Here is an 18,531-nt window from a genome sequence, read left to right as displayed (position 1 = left end):
AGAGAGAGAGAGAGAGAGAGAGAGAGAGAGAGAGAGAGAGAGAGATTGACAAGGCAGAATTAATAATCTCCCAAAGCAAGTGAAGTCATTACAAGCCTTTCCCTTCAGGAGAAAGAGAGCGCATGTCTGGTTCTAAACCAACTGGATTAAGTTCACCCGAACAAAAGCGTAGACTCACAATTCTCCTCCGAGTCTTCTGGAGGGGATACAAGCATACATACGAACGCACTGCCCTTGCTAACAGGCAAAAAACAAGCATTTGGTCATGAGTAAGACTGTATCATGCTTCTTCAGCTGGAAATATTCATTTTACCGAAAGTATTTAAAGTAAAATAGCTATATAAGAAGAACTGTGAGCTATCGGTGAGCTATCTTAGGCGTATACGTTCCTCAAACATCGATATTTTTAGTCTTAATTCTCCCGAATCACTCTCAAAAATAACTAGCTGTTACTGTAACTACTATATCTCGTAATAGACTTCTTCTTCTTCACCCTGGGACCGAACCGGGAACGTCGAGTGAAGGCATGGGCGCAACCAACTGAGCTACAGTGCTCAGGAAAGAAATTGGAAGCTACCTGCTCAGCCTGGGGCACCTTGCATAACAGTTAGCCTAGCGGAACTTCCCAACCCGTCCCGCCAGGATAATTCTACGCGAATTATCCCTTCCGAGTGATTGTGGATGCTAGGAGAGATGCCCATTTTCTTTCTCTCTTTCTTCCTCATTTTCTTTCTTGTTTTAAATCTCTAACTGATAACCCTTGCGGATAGAGCCAGGAGAATATAATAAACTCAAGGTAGCTCCAGAGAAAAACTCGCTTAAAGATTTGGAGCTAGGACCATTCCACATCCTATATATGAGGTCTGTAACCTGCCCAGGTAAATCCTGGGGCATTACTTAATCAATTAGGATATCATTTCATTACTTCAGGACCCAGCCTTGGTTCCTGAGTGGGAATCAACTTGTGTTTCATCAGAGAATCTTGGGTTTGATACTGAGGCTAGGTATAAATTCCCTTTTATTCCAAACGCGATTGTGTGTTGATTCCCGATAACTGGTTCGAGTTCCCGACGGTACTTGACGTCTTTAGGTGTGGGACTTAGTCTCGATCCTATCTTATGTTACCCACTCAGCCCAAAAAAGAAAAGACGTAATACTTTACGTAAGTGACAAGATAAACACGATTATTTTGGAATACAATGGAGATTTTCCAGACGTGTTAAGACTTTATATTGGAGGATTATCATTTTAGATTAGGAGAAAGATTTCAGGTGCTTAGAAAAATTGCCTTTTTTAGTAATCGAGAGAGAGAGAGAGAGAGAGAGAGAGAGAGAGAGAGAGAGAGAGAGAGAGAGAGAGAGAGAACGAATCCAACAGAAAACAATTTGATGTTTCTGTTTCTCATTTCCTAGGAGTCAACGGAACAAACACTTCAACTATCTCTCTCTCTCTCTCTCTCTCTCTCTCTCTCTCTCTCTCTCTCTCTCAAACAAAGTCTTAGGCTTTCCGAGGTCAAACAAACTACTTATACACGGATGTACCAGACACCTCAGAAGGCTGTCGATGACGTCAGAGTATAACCTTATGACATCTGGGTATAAGATTCATCTCTCTCTCTCTCTCTCTCTCTCTCTCTCTCTCTCTCTCCACGCTAACACCCACCTATCATGAATAATGAGTAATTATGAATCCAGTTACCAGCGGGCTGAAGCAATCTATTCATGCAGTCAGACTAATGTTGGGTAGATTAGCCATTTCTCGACCAGGGCAATGGATCACAATAAGGCCTGAGGGGCCAGCATAATAGACAATTAAATGGGCCAAAAGTAGGCCTATTAAATTTACTGATAACTGAAAGGCCTATAAAGCCAATAAGTAAAGAACTACGCTTGCGTACTGGAGATTGCAGAGTTGGGGTACCCGCTTCTCTCTTTGACTTCTTCTTCTTCTTCTTCTTCTTCTGTCAGGGAACCGGAAATCTCTGAATGAGACTTACTTCCAGCTTCCCATTAGAGAGAGAGAGAGAGAGAGAGAGAGAGAGAGAGAGAGAGAGAGAGAGAGAGAGAGAGAGCTAGTAGGAAAGTGCTGGTTTCCTGAATCGACTCTTAGGGAAGAAGAACGCGGAAATATTGAATGTTGATTTTTGTTTCCTGATTATGTAAGGTAACGGAAACGCTCGCATGGATCTTGCTTAGAATATTGACTGTAAACTGTAATTATTATTATTATTATTATTATTATTATTATTATTATTATTATTATTATTCAGAAGATGAACCCTGTTCACACGAGACAGTCAGTCCCACAAGGGCCACTGGCTTGAAATTCAAGAATCTCCCAAAGAATATTATGCTGTTCATTTGTAAAAGGTTACAGGAGGTAATAGGAAATACAAAAAGACGAGATCAGTAATTAGAAAATAAAAAAAAAATAAATTGACAGATAAACAGAGAAAAATGAAAGTCAATTTTAAAAATAAAAGTTGAACTGATTAAGGCCAGCAACGCATTGCACCTTCTGTTCAGAGTGTCAGCGGCCATAATTTTGTGACGTAAATAAAATGACACAGAGAACCATTAATAAATAGGACAGAAAAGAAGAAATGAAACGAATCGTTGAACAATGTTAGTTAAAATCAGAGTATTGCAGATCCGTGCCCCTGGGATAACGATGTTTGTGCTTTCAGCTCACAGGTGGCACCACAGGGAAGACGATTATCAGAGTCCATGGGAAACAGGATGTACAGAACTGGCGTGGCCAATTTTGCCAAATTTTTCCCCGGTGATTCATTGGAAAACTATGGAATTTAAGCAGGTATAGTCACGCCAAGAAGTGTGCAATCAGTCAATTCTGTCAAGATGATAAGGATAATCCTTCAAAGAGGAATGAAGTTTTGGGTAGGAATTAGACAAATCTTACAACAGAGATTCGTCGTTCTCAGAATGTAGTAGAAAGTCCCGACGCGTCCTTCAGGCTGTGACGTAAAACTTCCAGAGGACCCGCCTGGGTCCTAGGGGCCCATGACACCTGAGGAAGGTATGTATGTGTGTGTGCAGAGTCTCACGTACGCATTTGGCCGGGTAGGTCAACGGGGAATGATTGCGTATTCTTGCAAGCGCGCCTTTGTAGGAAACAATGTCTAGTTTTTTTTTCTTTTTTTTTTTACTCTTGTAAATGTATCTGTGTCCTGTTTGCTTTTTTCTGATGCTACTGTATTCTGTATTCTGTATTTTTCGTGTGTTATTGTATCTATTTTCTGATTTTTTTGGTGTTATTGTAACTTTTCTTTTTTTTTCTGCTGTTACTGTTTCTGTAATCTGTACTTTCTTCTGTTACAGTATTTGTATTCTGTTTTTTTTCTGTTACCGTACCTGTATTCTGTTTTTTTTCTACTGTTACTGTATCTATACTCTGTTTTTTCTGTTACTGTACCTGTATTCTGTTTTCTGTTTTTTTTTCTGGTGTTACTGTATCTATACTCTGTTTTTTCTGTTACTGTACCTGTATTCTGTTTTTTTTCTGGTGTTACTGTATCTATACTCTGTTTTTTCTGTTACTGTACCTGTATTTTGTTTTTTTTCTGGTGTTATTGTATCTATACTCTGTTTTTTGTTACTGTACCTGTAATCTCTTTTTTCTGCTGTTACTGTGCTTGTACTCTGTTATTTTCTGCTGTTGCTGTATCTATTATTTCTGCTGTTACTGTATCTGTATTGTGTTTTCTCTGATGTTATCGCATCTTTTTTTTTTGCAGTTACTGTACTTGTACTCTCTCTTCTTCTGCTGTTACTGTAACTGTAATCATGATGCAGCATAAATTGTTTTCATTTTGAATTCTGGGGTTACAGTCGTGTTTACGGGAGGTCCTGTAATCAATTTTGTTCGTCCGTTTGAAATTAACTTTGTTTTTTTGTTCACAAAATGAAAAAAAAAAAATTATAACTGGATTGTAATGACATTTTTATGAATTTTGTCCTGTATGTATGTATGTATGTATGTATGTATGTATGTATGTATGTATGTATGTATGTATGTATGTATGTATATCCTTGATCTTGATGTTTTGGGGAAAAAGTAAAACTGAATGATGCAATGAACCACCCTCTCTCTCTCTCTCTCTCTCTCTCTCTCTCTCTCTCTCTCTCTCTCTCTCTCTCTCTCTCTCTCTCTCACACACACACACACACAAATGTGAATTAGGAAACATTAGTGGAATGAAGTAATGATAATTACGCCTAGAAAATAAGGAAGCAGTTAAAGACCTTGGTGTGATGCTGAATAGGAATATGTTATGCAATGATCAAATAGCAATACTATTGGCAAAATGCAAAGCAAAAATGGGAATGTTGTTCCGGCGCTTCAAAACAAGAAAAGCCGAACACATGATTATGCTTTATAAAACGTACGTGCGTAGTCCACTTGAATATTGCAATATAATATGGTACCCACACTACCAAAAGGATATTGCACAAATAGAGAGTGTACAAAGGTCCTTTACAGCTAGAATGGAAGAAGTTAAGGACCTTGACTACTGGGAAAGACTACATTTCTTAAATCTATATAATCTTGAAAGGAGAAGAGAACGCTACATGATAATCCAGGCATGGAAACATAGAAGGAATTACCGAAAACATCATGGAGCTAAAAATATCAGAAAGATCAAGCAGAGGTAGATTAATGGTGCCCAGAACTATACCAGGAAAACTAAGGAAAGCACACAGGACATTAATCCACCACGCACCAGCATCGATAATGCAGCGTCTATTCAATGAGCTACCAGCTCATCTGAGAAACATATCAAGAGTGAGCGTAGATGTGTTTAAGAATAAGCTCGACAAATATTTAAGATGCATCCCAGACCATACAAGATTGGAAGATGCAAAATATACGGGAAGATGCATTAGCAATTCTCTGGTAGACATCAGAGGTGCCTCAAACTGAGGGACCTGGGGCAACCCGAACGAACTGTAAGGTCTGCAGGGTAAGGTAAGGCTTCTCTCTTTCCCAAAACTTCCCGTTTGCCTAATCCCAAATTATTAAGACCTTCGTTGGAACCTTCTTGTGAAATCTCTTCTAAGAAGCGATTAAATAGCCAATGTATTTATTGCTACTCATTTTCTAGTGAATAACCTTTCAAAATTTTCATACATTATTATTTCCAACTTTCTTTTTTATTTAGTCTTATTCCAATTTGTGTTTTGGAAGTAAAGACGTATGCCAGTAGAGAGTTAATTTACTTTACATTCTCATAAATATTTCTTTTAAAGTCGAACACGTATTAGAGAGATATTACATTGCTATTAACATTAATGTTAGGAGTGAACTCAGATTAGAATTGTACTGTTATGTATGAAACATTACAACTGACGTCCAGTGTAAAATTAAAACGAAGAATAGCTTTAGCAAACAATACAAGAATGAATATAAATGGTAAGTGTGAAATAAGGAAAAGATTGAAGCATTATGATTATATATATATATATATATATATATATATATATATATATATATATATAACTTTACACATACACAATTGTTTTGTGCATTAGTAGAATTACTAGCAGGACCTCATTCAAACTGGATGGTAACGGATATTTGATAATGAGGACTGTTTGTCCAAGAAAGCTTGTAACTTTTCTGAATAAATACTCCATTAGATACCATCCAGTTTGAATGAGGTCCTGTTAGTAATATATATATATATATATATATATATATATATATATATATATATATATATATATATATATATATATATATATATATATATATATAGGGATATTTGAAATAAATGTGAAATAGGAAACATTAGAGGAATGAAGTAATGATAATTACGCCTAGAAAAATATTTAATACGAGATTAGTAGGCTCGAAAAACTTTCTGTGAATCATCTTGTAGGCCTATATTTTGAAAAAAAAAATTCACTGTGAATGTCACCGTAAATTTGTTGCATCATTTTTTGCACACAAGAACAGAAAGAACAGCAAAGTAAACAGCAACGATTGTAATAATAATAACAATCTTTCATATTGTATTTTATCGCACGCAGCAACACAAAGAACGACACAGAAAGTAGCAAAAATATAGTAATAGTAATAATAACAATCTCCTACATCTTTGGACTGGCAGTGCCGTTCATCTTGAGCCACAGATCTGTGACTGTGAAACCTAGACTGCGATTATGTTGACACAAAGGTAAATCACCTGTGAAGGCCATGTGTACACTCCGCTATTGAAAACAAACAAAAGGTGTTTCAAAAGCTTTAAACAACGAGCCAAAAACTATTCTTAATGAAAAGTTATGCTAATTTATAGAATATTTCATATAGACTTAGTGAGTTCTAACTTCGCATTAGAGTGTTTTGTTTGCTTAGACTCATTCAAGGTTGATACCTTAAGAAATTATTTTATGCTTTGTTTGAAATATTCAGCTTAAATTTCCTGTTATTTGGGATTAACTATTCAAATGGGATTCAAGGTAGTGTTTAGATAAACCTTAATTTAGATATAATATATATATATATATACCCCATTTTAAGAGCTATATATATATATATATATATATATATATATATATATATATATATATATATATATATATATATATATATGTAATGATTTTAGCTCTCTCAAAACTGATACCTTAAAACACCAGCAAGTCATTGTAAGCTACATTACCTTCGTCATCAAATTAAATTACCGTAATTAATGTCATAAATTACGTAAACCAACTATAGAATTCGAGAACCAAATTTCACGTGACTTGAAAACAATATAATCTAGTCTACCAAAACATCACCTGAGATTGAAATCAGTTAACCCCATGACGCTGCCGGGATTAAGTGACATCTGGGAAAAAGTATCGTACCGCATATTCACTGAAGAACCTTCCCTGGAAAAAGTGCTATTGCTGGTTGGTGTAACTTGGTGGCGCTGGCTACCTACGAAGTACACCTGACAGAAAGGAGGTAGCGGCAGCAGTAGTTAGTAGTTACCGACGACAACCCCTAGTCGTAGGTTGACTCCGTTTCACCAGTCGACCGTCAGTCCAGACACCTGCGAGATGCGGTAGCGTTAACTTGGCTTGGCCACAAACCTTAGTCCGACTCCAGTCACCATTGAAAGCTCAAATCATCTTTTTATTTATTTATTTTTTTTTTTTTGGGTGTTGCATTTCTCGCCAATAGAAAGGCATGTCCGTTACAATGTTCTTCATGGAATCGAGTGATCTTTAGTGTGAGGCCACAAGCGCAGACGAACCCTGAGCAGGCGAAGGAACAACAGTTTTTTGAATCTTTGGGTAACATTGACACCACTCGGAAAATCGTCTCGGGTTTAAAAGCACGCAACCACGTGAATATGATTCAGCAATCGAGATCGCTACCGCTGAAAGACTGAACGGAGAGAGGAAACCACCACCAGCAGCAGCAAGGCTCGATCAAAGAGAGAGAGAGAGAGTTTACAAAAATCTCAGCCTTATTTGCTACGTAAAGGTTTTTGTTGGTGTTCAAGAGAATTAGCAAGTGCCTTCAAAGATGCATTTAACTGCTTTAGAGGTAAGGCAGTGTTTTTAAAAGTCACAAGTGTGTTTTCAAACGTGTTTTGATTCAAGTGAGTTAACATTTCATCCCATTCTTGGTCAACTTTCTATCCTGACGACATTCAGCCAAACTGGAAAGCACTCTGCGACTTAAAAGAAAGCCACGGTCAATTTTCTATTTCCTGAAAGTAGCCTGACGCGACATTAAAAGTATCACTGCACCTGGCGTTCATTTCTTCTTCTTCACTATTTTTGATCTATGAATTTATCTATAATTTTGCCACATCACAAGAGTGAATTATTTGAATCTGACTCTGATTTTCATTTAGATTACAGAAAGTTCGTCTTGAAATCGGAGATTTAAGATGTAAACTGAACTAGGTCGAGATGTTGGATAAAAGTAAGCTCGGTAAATTTGCATAACAATAGCGTAGACACGAAGGGAATCTATAGTTCAGGCAGAGAGAGCAAGATTAAAAATTCTATATATTTTTGTGAATTCTTTTGAGTAACTTAAAAAATTCGATATAGTTTTTCTTTTTCTTTTTTTAGCTAATTTTTTTTTTTTTTTGCTGCAGTGGCTTTTTCTCATTTTATTTTTTATGAGGTTCTGTGAAAATTCTATACCCTTTTTATTTTTAGAAACTGTGAAATGATTTTCATAAAATTTGAAAGTTTTATACACACACACACACACACACACACACACACACACACACACACACACACACACACACACACACATATATATATATATATATATATATATATATATATATATATATATATATATATATATATATATATATATATTATTTTGGAAATGTGGACATTCCATACTCATTTTCAAAGAATGTTTCTGAGGCCATTGTCAATTTTATAGAACTTTCATTTTCTTAACAAATGCGAAACTTACTGGTATAATTTAGCAATTGTGCAAAGCCACATATAAAAAAATTCTATATATTTGGATGTTTCTGAGATCTGTGAACGCTTCATACTTTATTTATGACTGACAGCATAAATTAAATATAAATTTTTAATTTTGTATACAACTCAGTTACCTGTTACCCCGTAGGGGGTTAGTGCCGTCAGTGCAACTTATGCGGTGCACTGTGGGCATTACTTAAGGTTCTTTGCAGCGTGCCTTCTTTAGACCCCTAGCTGCAACCCCCTTTCGTTCCTTTTACTGTACCTCCTTTCATATTCTCTCTCTTCCTTCTTACTTTCCTCGACCCTCTCCTGACAATTGATTCGTATTGCAACTGCTTCGAGGTTTTCCTCCTGTTACACCTTTCAAACCTTTTGCTGTCAATTTCCGTTTCAGCGCTGAATGACCTCGTAGGTCCCAACCGCACCTGGTTAGATGCATAATTACACCTGGTTAGATGTATGATAATATTATACTTGGTTAGATGCATAATTACACCTGGTTAGATAGAGGCACAGTCACACCTGGTTAGATGCATAATTGCACTGGTTAGATGCATAATTACACCTGGTTAGATGCATGATTACACCTGGTTAGATGCACAGTTACACCTGGTTAGATGCATAATTGCACTGGTTAGATGCATAATTACACCCAGTAGATGCATAATTACACCCGGTTAGATGCATAATTACACCCGTTTACATGCATAATTACACCCGGTTAGATGCATAATTACACCTGGTTAGATGCACAATTACACCTGGTTAGCTAAAGTTAGATTTGTCGCACCACAAGAAGAGTTAATTTTAGCCCCCATGAATTATTTTAACCATATTTCATCAGTTAAATTTATCTTGATGAAAAAAAAAATTTTTTTTAAAGGATTAGCATATTCGCCGGGGTCATCAGTGAGATTGGATTTTGAAATGCTTTCGGAGGCTAATATGGTCGAACTGCCTAATTCAGATAATCTGATGATATGCCTGTCTATAATTACGTGTTTCTGACAGGATTCGGTTGTATTTTGTTATTCTTTTATTTTCTTATCTTTAAGTTTTATACCTCTTCCTGACTATTGATTTTAGTGTAGTGCCTCCACACTTATTGTATTATTTATGTACTTTCAAATTTTTCTATTTATAGTTACTTACGAAATAACCTAATGTTGTATTTATGATATATATATATATATATATATATATATATATATATATATATATATATATATATATATATATATATGAGTGATGTCACTAATATATTGAGAATTTGAGAATTTTTATCTTATTTTTTAATTCGACTTTTTACTAAGCCCTTTCGACTTTCAATTCAGGCGTAAAAACTTGATTCTCTCTCTCTCTCTCTCTCTCTCTCTCTCTCTCTCTCTCTCTCTCTCTCTCTCTCTCTCTCTCTCTCAACCCTTTTAAAGTTCAAGCCAATGAAGACACACTTCCTTATCTTGATAAGGTGAGGGTAACATGTCAGTACCTCCATAGAGGTCCTGAAATTCCAAACTGTTCTGTGGTTGCTATGAAAGATACAATTGGTGCGTTAGCTCGAATTGGTCTGACCTATTTCCATGCTTTGTTTGTTACTTTGTTTGTTAGGGAGATCTGTTTCTTTGTCAAAGTTTGTTTATTTTCTTGTTTTTCTTTTTTTCTTTTGTTTCTGTTAGCAGCGAGGCAATACAATTGTCTAATTCTAGATCTAGATTGTATCTTCTGGTAGTGAAGTTGATTCTTTTTGTTGAGAATAGGTAGACATATGGTGCTGGCTATTTTGTGGGGGGATAGAGAGAGAGAGAGAGAGAGAGAGAGAGAGAGAGAGAGAGAGAGAGAGAGAGAGAGAGAGAGAAGGGGTTGGAACGTGCACTGTAACTGAATTTTATTGCAACCAGTCCCAAGCTTAGTTGATAGTCATAAAAATTGCAATATTTTGTCTGTTTTTGACATAAATGAAGAAAGTATCATAGAAATTACAAAGAGAGAGAGAGAGAGAGAGAGAGAGAGAGAGAGAGAGAGAGAGAGAGAGAGAGAGAGAGAGAGAGAGAGAAGGGGTTGGAACGTGCACTGTAACTGAATTTTATTGCAACCAGTCCCAAGCTTAGTTGATACTCATAAAAAATTGCAATATTTTGTCTGTTTTTGACATAAATGAAGAAAGTATCATAGAAATTACTTTACAGAGAGAGAGAGAGAGAGAGAGAGAGAGAGAGAGAGAGAAGGGGTTGGAACGTGCACTGTAACTGAATTTTATTGCAACCAGTCCCAAGTTTAGTTGGTAATTATAAAAAATTGCAATATTTTGTCTGTTTTTGACAAAAGTATAGAAAATAAAAGAAAAATTACTTGACAACAAATAACGTAATGTAACCTCAATCACACCCTCTTCCAGTATCGACCTTTGCGATCCAGGTGACTGAAATCCAAGTGACTGAATATCAGTCAACTGACACAGTTCCGTCGATATGTCACTCCGCCCATTGCCAAGTTTTGGAAGCCTCTATCTTCTTCTGTACTTCCTTAATTTCATAAACCTTTTTCCTTTCTCCTTTTTGGTTTTCATGTTTTCTCCAGGCCTGGGCTAGAAAAGGGTATGAGGGTGCATGCACAATTGGTCTCTGCTTGCGGGAAATAACAAGAATATTAAGTATATCAATATTAGTCGCTTTGTTTCCTCGCAACTCACGATAGCTCACGCTCCCAGGAACAAAAGGTTCCTACTGGCTATATTGCTGGGTTCTCATGACCGCCAATTTCTCAGGGTTTTCCAGGGGAAAAAACCCTCTATTCCCATATGCAAGCCTTCGTGACGCCGTGACGTCACTGTTTCTCGGAACTGGCGCGAGGCGGAATCGCCCGTCACGTACCCACGCTGTAATTTTGAATAATTCAGTAGTAATTCATTTTCTCGGGAATTCTCTGAGGTGTACCTGTATTTATTCCAAGACCGGATTTAGGAGACGGATTTGACCCGTGACGAAAACCAAGCCCTGAGGCTGGGTTACACAGAGCACTGACGCCACAGGCCTCAGTGTGACTCACTCTCAGCCGAGAGATCTTGGTATCAAGATCTGTTTACAAAGCGTGGCTAGGTTAAACCGGAATGCTGGAATCGTGAGTGATAAAAACCACTCCCAGTTCTTGTTGTCGCAGCTCTCTCTCTCTCTCTCTCTCTCTCTCTCTCTCTCTCTCTCTCTCTCTCTCTCTCTCTCTTGTGGCCAGACTGAAGAAAAGCTGACGTCAGCGTCGCAAAATAGAATGAAATGGAATACTGTCTTGCGCGGATTTAATCGCAAAATTGACAAAAATATGAATACCATACAATACCATACTCATACAAGGAATACATCATATATATATATATATATATATATATATATATATATATATATATATATATATATATATATATATATATATATATATATATATACATATGAGAGAGAGAGAGAAGTGAAGGAGGTATTTCTGCCAGCATGATAAAGCACTTTCAATCCTATTGTTCAGAAAGTTCTCCCTGTGGCTATTTCAGGACCGGATTTTGTTATTATCGTAATTTGCCTTCTTGGTCCAGTAGTTAGGAAGCTTATTGGCTAAAAGGTGGAACTGGGAGGAAACCTCACAGAGAGGCTGGACAGCAAGGGTGAAGAAAGGAAGAGGGAATAGAGGTATAGTAAATTGTTAAAAAAAAGTGGGTGCAGCTACGGGCCGAAGGAACGCCGCAAACACCAGGGTGTGTACATACGTTACCAAACCCCTAAAGTGAAGTTAGTGGTGTTGGAAATATAGTTTCACCTGGGCTACAACAACACCTAAGTTCCCAAACTGTTTCTCGACGGAAATGAACTTGATCTTGAATAACAGCTACCAATACCGGCCTTCAGTTTTCCTAGGCAGGTTTCGGACGTCCTTTGATAAACGAGACCAAGAATATTCTACACACATCTTCAGTGCAATTGTTCCACCTTCAATTTAAAGTTTGATGGTCGAGGAAATTTGTGACGGATAACTTTTTCAGGTACATTTTTGAAAATGGATATTTTGTGGGTCCTATTTTAATCGAAACTGCAAGCATAATACCGTGTTTTGACATAGCCTAAGTAAGCATATGAAATGAAGGAATTAAACGAGATCATTTTCGACAGAGGATCTTGGCCGATTGTAATTTAGTGACTTTGCTCTGACTGCGCATTAATACGAAGCCAAATCAATTTATGAATGAAAGGTATTGCTCTGACTGCGCATGCGCCTACACACTCCGGTGTTTTCCAACTCCCTTGCGAGAATTTCAGGTCAGTTTCTTCATGGCCGACTAATCCTTTCCATGTTTTTTTTTTCTTGCTATTATTTGAAAAGCTGAATTATTGACAAATAACCTCGCTTGCATTTTTGAAAATGGATATTTTGTGGGTCCTATTTTAATCGAAACTGCAAGCATAATACCGTGTTTTGACATAAGCAAGCATAAAAATTGAAGGAATTAAACGAGATCATTTTCGACTGAAGATCTTGGCCGATTGTAATTTAGTGACATTGCTCTGACTGCGCATTAATACGAAGCTAAATCAATTTATGAATGAAAAGTATTGCTCTGACTGCGCATGCGCCTACACACTCCGATGTTTTCCAACTCCCATGCGAGAATTTCAGGTCAGTTTCTTCATTATTATTTTTTTTTTTTTTGCTTGCCATTCTTTGTAAAGCTGAATTATTGATAAATAACCTCGCTTGCAGCCCTTATTGATTAACGTGGATAACGAATCATGCCCCTACAATACAAAGTCTGGTCAGGAAATGAATTAGTGCCCATAAAAAAAATGCCAGACTTCATCGGCAGTTTTGTACGAGTTCCCTCGACATTGAAAGAACTTGCAACAAGCCTTATTAATCAGTTACGAACGGTAATGGACGACAATAAGGCATCAAAATAAACTGCATAAACATTTTACAATCTTATTCATTTTACTCACTTTATCATCAGTGAATAAAGGTGGCTCAAACTCTGGCATGCATTATCGTGTAGTTCCTCCGCAAAAGGAGTTTGCATAATCGTCCCATGATTTTGCGGAAGGCGCGCCGTGATTGGCAGATCGCGCAGAACTCGTTTTTCGGAATCTCTTGCGCAAAACGTTGATGATAAGTTGCGCGTTTTGTTTACTCTGCGCGCAACTGTTTTCTTTGTAATTTACTTTTGCATGTCGGTAACGGGTATTGTTATTTTTATTATATATTGGTGAAAATATGTTGTCTGTATATATACATATATATATGTTTATATATATATTTGTATATATATATATATATATATATATATATATATATATATATATATATATATATATATATATATATATATATATATACATACACACACACACACACACACACACACACACACACTCAAATACCGTAACACCTTGTAACTTCATACGGCGAGACAATTCCAGAGAAGCCTTCTAACTTAACGGATGAATGGATTATAAAGACGTCTTGTCGTAAAGGTAGGAGGGGCGGTGGGGAGCTTGGAGGAGCGGGGGGGACGAAGGGGGCAGTGGGGGCTGGGGAGAGGGAACTTGGGAGAGTAAACAGCTTAAAGTACTGTCTTTCGGAGAGGTAAAGTGGAAAACGATATGAGTGTGTGTGTGTGTGTTTTATTTTGTTTTATGTTTATTTCTATTTTATTTTCATCTTATTTTTAATTTTTTTGTAATTTTTTAAATTGTATTTTTTATTTCTAAGTATATTTTTATTTTTATCACACACACACACACACACACACACACACACACACACACACACACACACACACACATATATATATATATATATATATATATATATATATATATATATATATATACATACATACATACATACATATATCAGTGATTACTGTATTTTCATACCTCATATTGTACGCTCTCTCTCTCTCTCTCTCTCTCTCTCTCTCTCTCTCTCTCTCTCTCTCTCTCTCTCTCTCTCTCATCATTATAGAAAGACGTTCATTTACATCTTTTTGTTTTTAAAGATGAGTCATAAGGCATCAATGAGAGATTATATAAAATTCACTCTTCACAAACACTCACGTAACACCCGTCAGGCAATCACTTCTCTCATTAGATATAATGAAATTATTTCCCTTTCGTAGAATGAAAATAGAATATCGTAGATTAGGATCAGTGACTCTACCCACCTGAATTTGGAATGCGCTTCCCGCTTCTGGTTTCCCATACTCTTATCTTATTTTCTCTCTCTTTTTTTTTTTTTTTTGCTATTTAAATTATTTTTTGCTGACGTGACAAAACGGAGAAATGGTAAATTTTTTTTCTTTTAATCGTATGACCTTGAATGACATTAACCCGGAACTTCGCTCCGCCCACGCCCTTACCCACGTCCTCCGCCCACCTTCCAAGATTGACCTTTGTATAAGCTTTCCATAATTGTTTTTCTCTGTTTTTTTGTTGATTTTTTGTAATTATTTTTGCTGACGTGACAAAATACCATTAACCCTTAGCCACCAGCTCCGCCTACGCCCTCACCCACGCCCACTACCCATCCACCAAGACACTATCCTTAGCAGAGGTATCACTTTAAAAAAAACTCCTTCATGCCCAAAGGAATGCGTCAACACGTATGGGGTCAATTTTTGGGGTGGGGGGTGGGGGGCGTCTTCTGCTGTGTCCTTCAAACCCTTTAGAGTCTTAAACGGTCAAGAAATAGATCTGCCGAAACAATTGCACCCTTATAAGGGGTTCGAGTCGTGTATGGGCTATCTCGTCTGTCATCTCCACAGACAAGAATAGAAGCGAGAGATTGCGTTACCAAGAAATGAATGTGATAGGTTGTGTATTTTTGTTTGAGTGTGGGTGTGTGGTTGGTGTATTGATCGTGAAACTGAACGGGGAAATTGTTTTTTTTTTTGTTTTTAGAGAGAGAGAGAGAGAGAGAGAGAGAGAGAGAGAGAGAGAGAGAGAGAGAGAGAAGAAATTACAGGATAGAATAGATAAATAACTTTTCATTCTCACGAGGAAAACGTGAGGCTTCCCACAAAAAGTTCCGACCGTAAGAGTATTCTAACCTGAGAGAGAGAGAGAGAGAGAGAGAGAGAGAGAGAGAGAGAGAGAGATAAATTTCAGTATAGAAAAGATAAACAACATTTTCATTCTCACGATGAAAATGTGAAACTTCCCACAAAAAAGTTCCGATCGCAAGACGAGATCCTGGTCGCATTTTGATATAGCTTCAGTTTGCAATCCTACAAAAAAAGAGAGGCAATTCATCCTGCAATACGTATAGGATTCATTGTAAAAGACCATCCTGTTCATTAGATCCTTCTAAAGTACAAGTTTCCTAGTCAACAATTCACCTGCAGTAGGAAAACGCACGAGAGTAAAAACTTGTCGGTTCGGGTTACACGACCTCATGCAGTCATGTCTTGAATTATCATTTTATTATTTTCCTAAAGATTCGTCGTACCTCAAGGGTACCTCTGACGCAACATGGTGCGATTGTATCCGAGGTACATACTTTCTACGTTCCTTTCCTGTTTTTGTTTGTCTTGATTCTCAAAAGTTGTCTTCTTGCAAGAGGGTGGTCTGCAACGAGAGACATTACTTTAATCAGTGAGTAACACTTGTAATGAGAAACAGTGCATAAAATAGGCAATATCCTAGGGCTGTTTCCAACTACAGTTACTCTGTCATTCAAAGTGCTGTTGTTATTACTATTATTATGGCTTCGTATTACGGAAACGGGCCTTGATCACTTTCCCAAAATATCGAAAGCAGATACGACAAGAAGACAAATTTCCGGCGGCAAAAATCACCGAACAGAACGAGACCGGAAACGCTTACTTTCACCGTAACCCCAGACGGCCATGAAACTGAGAAACAAAAGATGGAGTCCTTTTGCGTACTCTCTCTCATTCCGATGGGCGGGGCTTCTTGGTTGCTGTTGGTTGGGCGTAGTCCAGGGGTCTAGAGCAGGACTCTTAGTCCTTTTCACACCTTGCCACACTTAGGGACGTCTTTGGGGAAGAGCCTGTGCTGGTATTGAGCCACAAACGAGCGACGCTTAGAGGAGAGAGAGAGAGTTCGATCCTTTTTGTGCAATAGGAACCAAGGCTTCTATAGCCTGAGCACTCATGCTAGGCTTACGTTTCTTCGAAAAGGGAGTAGGAACCAATCTATCTAGCCTGAGCACTCATGCTGGGCCTATGTTTCTTTGAAAGGGAAGGAGGAACCAAGGCTTCTAGCCTGAGCACTCATGCTAGGCCTATTCTCCTTTGAAAGGGCAATAGGAACCAAGCCATCTAGCCTGAGCACTCATGCTGGGCCTATGCTCCTTTGAAAGGGCAATAGCAACTCTCTGTCTCCCTGTCTATCCAATTGTTACTTAGTACAGTGGACGGAAAAAGACCAGTTTCTAGACCGAGAAGAAGTTAGACCAAACATCTCACTGTATAGTGTACTTGTTACAGTATCAACGTTATTACCATCAAGGATATATCCCAAGGCTTCAGAACTTTCTGTTTACCTTTCTGCTTGTCTGTTACTTTGCACAGCAGACGGAAAAAGACCAGTTTAAGACAGTTTTTAGACCGAGAAGACGTTAGACCAACCACCTCACTGTATGGTCTGCTAGTCTTGAAAATCACGGGAATCGGTCGAGTTCAAACTCATGGGTCACAATGAGTTCTGTGAGCTATGGCGTGGGCAAGGGCATGGGGCAATAACCAAAGAATTCTTGCACCTCCTCCCACCCCCACTCCACTAATACCCCTCCCCCCGTTCTCAATATCCTTTAGCCTTGAGTACTAAATAGTAAAACGCTTGCTCTTCCTTGTGACGTCACAGATAGAAGATTACTAGTTTGTGGGGCCGGTCATTGAGTGTGTGAAATCTAGGTATTGTGTTTTATCTATCTATCTATTTACCTATATATCTACCTATTTATCTATTTATATACCTATCTATCAATAAATTTATAAATACTGTTATTTACCTTCATATTTTTTATAGACTAATAACCGCTTTTCATCTCATACCGGACACTTTAGTCCGTGTAAGCTTGTTGGTTGGTTGGTTGGTATAAATTAAGCAGGCCTTATGCCAGCACGGGCTCTTGCATAATGGCTGCCCAGAAGTCATAGTAAAGTGCTGCAGTGAATACGTGTTTTGGTGTGGACCACTGGAATCTCCCAACCAACGGAGAGAAAAGAGAGTTAACTTTGCTTCAAATGAATGCCACTTGAGGTTAATTCCATACGAATGCTTGTTCAATAATAATAATAATAATAATAATAATAATAATAATAATAATAATAATAATAATAATAATAATAATAATAGCTCTTTAGCTGACACACTTGAATAAACCCAGTCCAGATAAACAACGTAGAAACAACACCACACCCGAAGACTTCCTGCAGTACCCGAAATCAGGAAAGTAATGGCATATCATCATTGTCTAAGTCACCCTGGGTCCTTCCTGCTTTGCGTCAAGCAGTTGCGTTGGTTGAAGACTACTGTACTCTGCTTGCAAGAAGACTTTCTTTATATGTCCGTCACTTAGGTCTTCAGAAGCGTTGTTTTTCTGTCTTTTGGAGAAGTGTTGTTTCTTTGGCACTGTCTACTTACCTGTCTAGTTTACTGAAGTTTGTTTTGTTCCAAATTCCTTTCTGTCTGTCCGTCTGTCAAGGGTAGATTTGACGGTTTAGCCTGGTGAAGGTAGATTGGAATAAGTCACTGGTCTGATTATTATTATTATTATTATTATTATTATTATTATTATTATTATTATTATTATTATTATGTACAACGGGGGTACATTATCATAGACGAGGTCAAAAGGTCACTTCCTTGTTTATCAATTTTCAGGAGGAAAGTATGGAAAAATAATAATAAACAAAAGCTAAATAAAGGAATTAGCAAGGCGAAGGCTAAGTAGCAACTCTTTCGGAGTGAGCCCTCACCCTGGTTGCAACCCACCCCACTGGCTTAACTACCACGTGCATAACCTACTATTCGGGTCAACAGAATCTCAGTAAGATTTA

At 37.6% G+C, this 18,531-nt stretch overlaps 1 protein-coding gene across 1 annotated transcript in view; it reads left to right on the top strand.

Annotated features, from left to right (window-relative positions):
• The first annotated feature begins 6,935 nt into the window (after positions 1–6,935).
• The window catches only part of LOC136846799 (solute carrier family 23 member 1-like), a 29,554-nt gene continuing 17,958 nt past the window's right edge, over positions 6,936–18,531 (top strand). The window contains exon 1 of the mRNA XM_067118053.1: positions 6,936–7,557. Within this exon, the coding sequence (XP_066974154.1) occupies positions 7,537–7,557 (21 nt within the window). The 5' untranslated portion in view covers positions 6,936–7,536. The remainder of the gene's footprint in view (positions 7,558–18,531) is intronic.

Source organism: Macrobrachium rosenbergii, chromosome 15 (genome assembly GCF_040412425.1).
Source record: "Macrobrachium rosenbergii isolate ZJJX-2024 chromosome 15, ASM4041242v1, whole genome shotgun sequence".
Taxonomy (NCBI): domain Eukaryota; kingdom Metazoa; phylum Arthropoda; class Malacostraca; order Decapoda; family Palaemonidae; genus Macrobrachium; species Macrobrachium rosenbergii.
This window is presented reverse-complemented; position numbering and strand designations above follow the sequence as displayed.